Genomic DNA, 403 nt, shown 5'->3' with positions numbered 1-403 from the left:
GAACGCCAGCCCCCTGGTGGTGGCCGAGGGCGGCGCGGCCTGGCTGGAGTGGCGGCACCTGCAGCCCACGCTGGACCTGACAGAGGCCGAGCTGCGCAAGTCCCAGGTGCTGTTCAGCGTGAGCCGAGGGCCGCGCCGCGGTGAGCTGGAGCTGGACATCCCGGGCGCCCAGGTGCGGAAGATGTTCACCCTCCTGGACGTGGTCAACCGCAAGGTCCGCTTCGTGCATGACGGCTCCGAGGACACCTCCGACCGGCTGGTGCTGGAGGTGTCGGTGACGGCGCGTGTGCCCCTGCCCTTGTGCCTGCGCAGGGGCCAGACCTACATCCTGCCCGTCCAGGTCAGCCCTGTCAATGACCCGCCGCGCATCGTCTTCCCTCACGGCAGCCTCATGGTTTTCCTG

At 69.5% G+C, this 403-nt stretch overlaps 1 protein-coding gene across 1 annotated transcript in view; it reads left to right on the top strand.

Annotated features, from left to right (window-relative positions):
* Positions 1 to 403, top strand: part of CSPG4 (chondroitin sulfate proteoglycan 4) — a 42262-nt gene that overhangs the window by 26456 nt on the left and 15403 nt on the right. The window contains 1 exon segment of the mRNA XM_027768897.1: positions 1 to 403. This exon segment is cut by the window's left edge and continues 38 nt beyond it; it is cut by the window's right edge and continues 1931 nt beyond it. Coding sequence (XP_027624698.1) covers positions 1 to 403 — 403 coding nt within the window.

The sequence above is a fragment of the Tupaia chinensis genome, unplaced genomic scaffold (assembly GCF_000334495.1).
Source record: "Tupaia chinensis unplaced genomic scaffold, TupChi_1.0 Scaffold000078_1, whole genome shotgun sequence".
Lineage (NCBI taxonomy): Eukaryota > Metazoa > Chordata > Mammalia > Scandentia > Tupaiidae > Tupaia > Tupaia belangeri.
The sequence above is the reverse complement of the archived record's forward strand: the minus strand, read 5'-3'. Positions and strand labels throughout refer to the sequence as shown.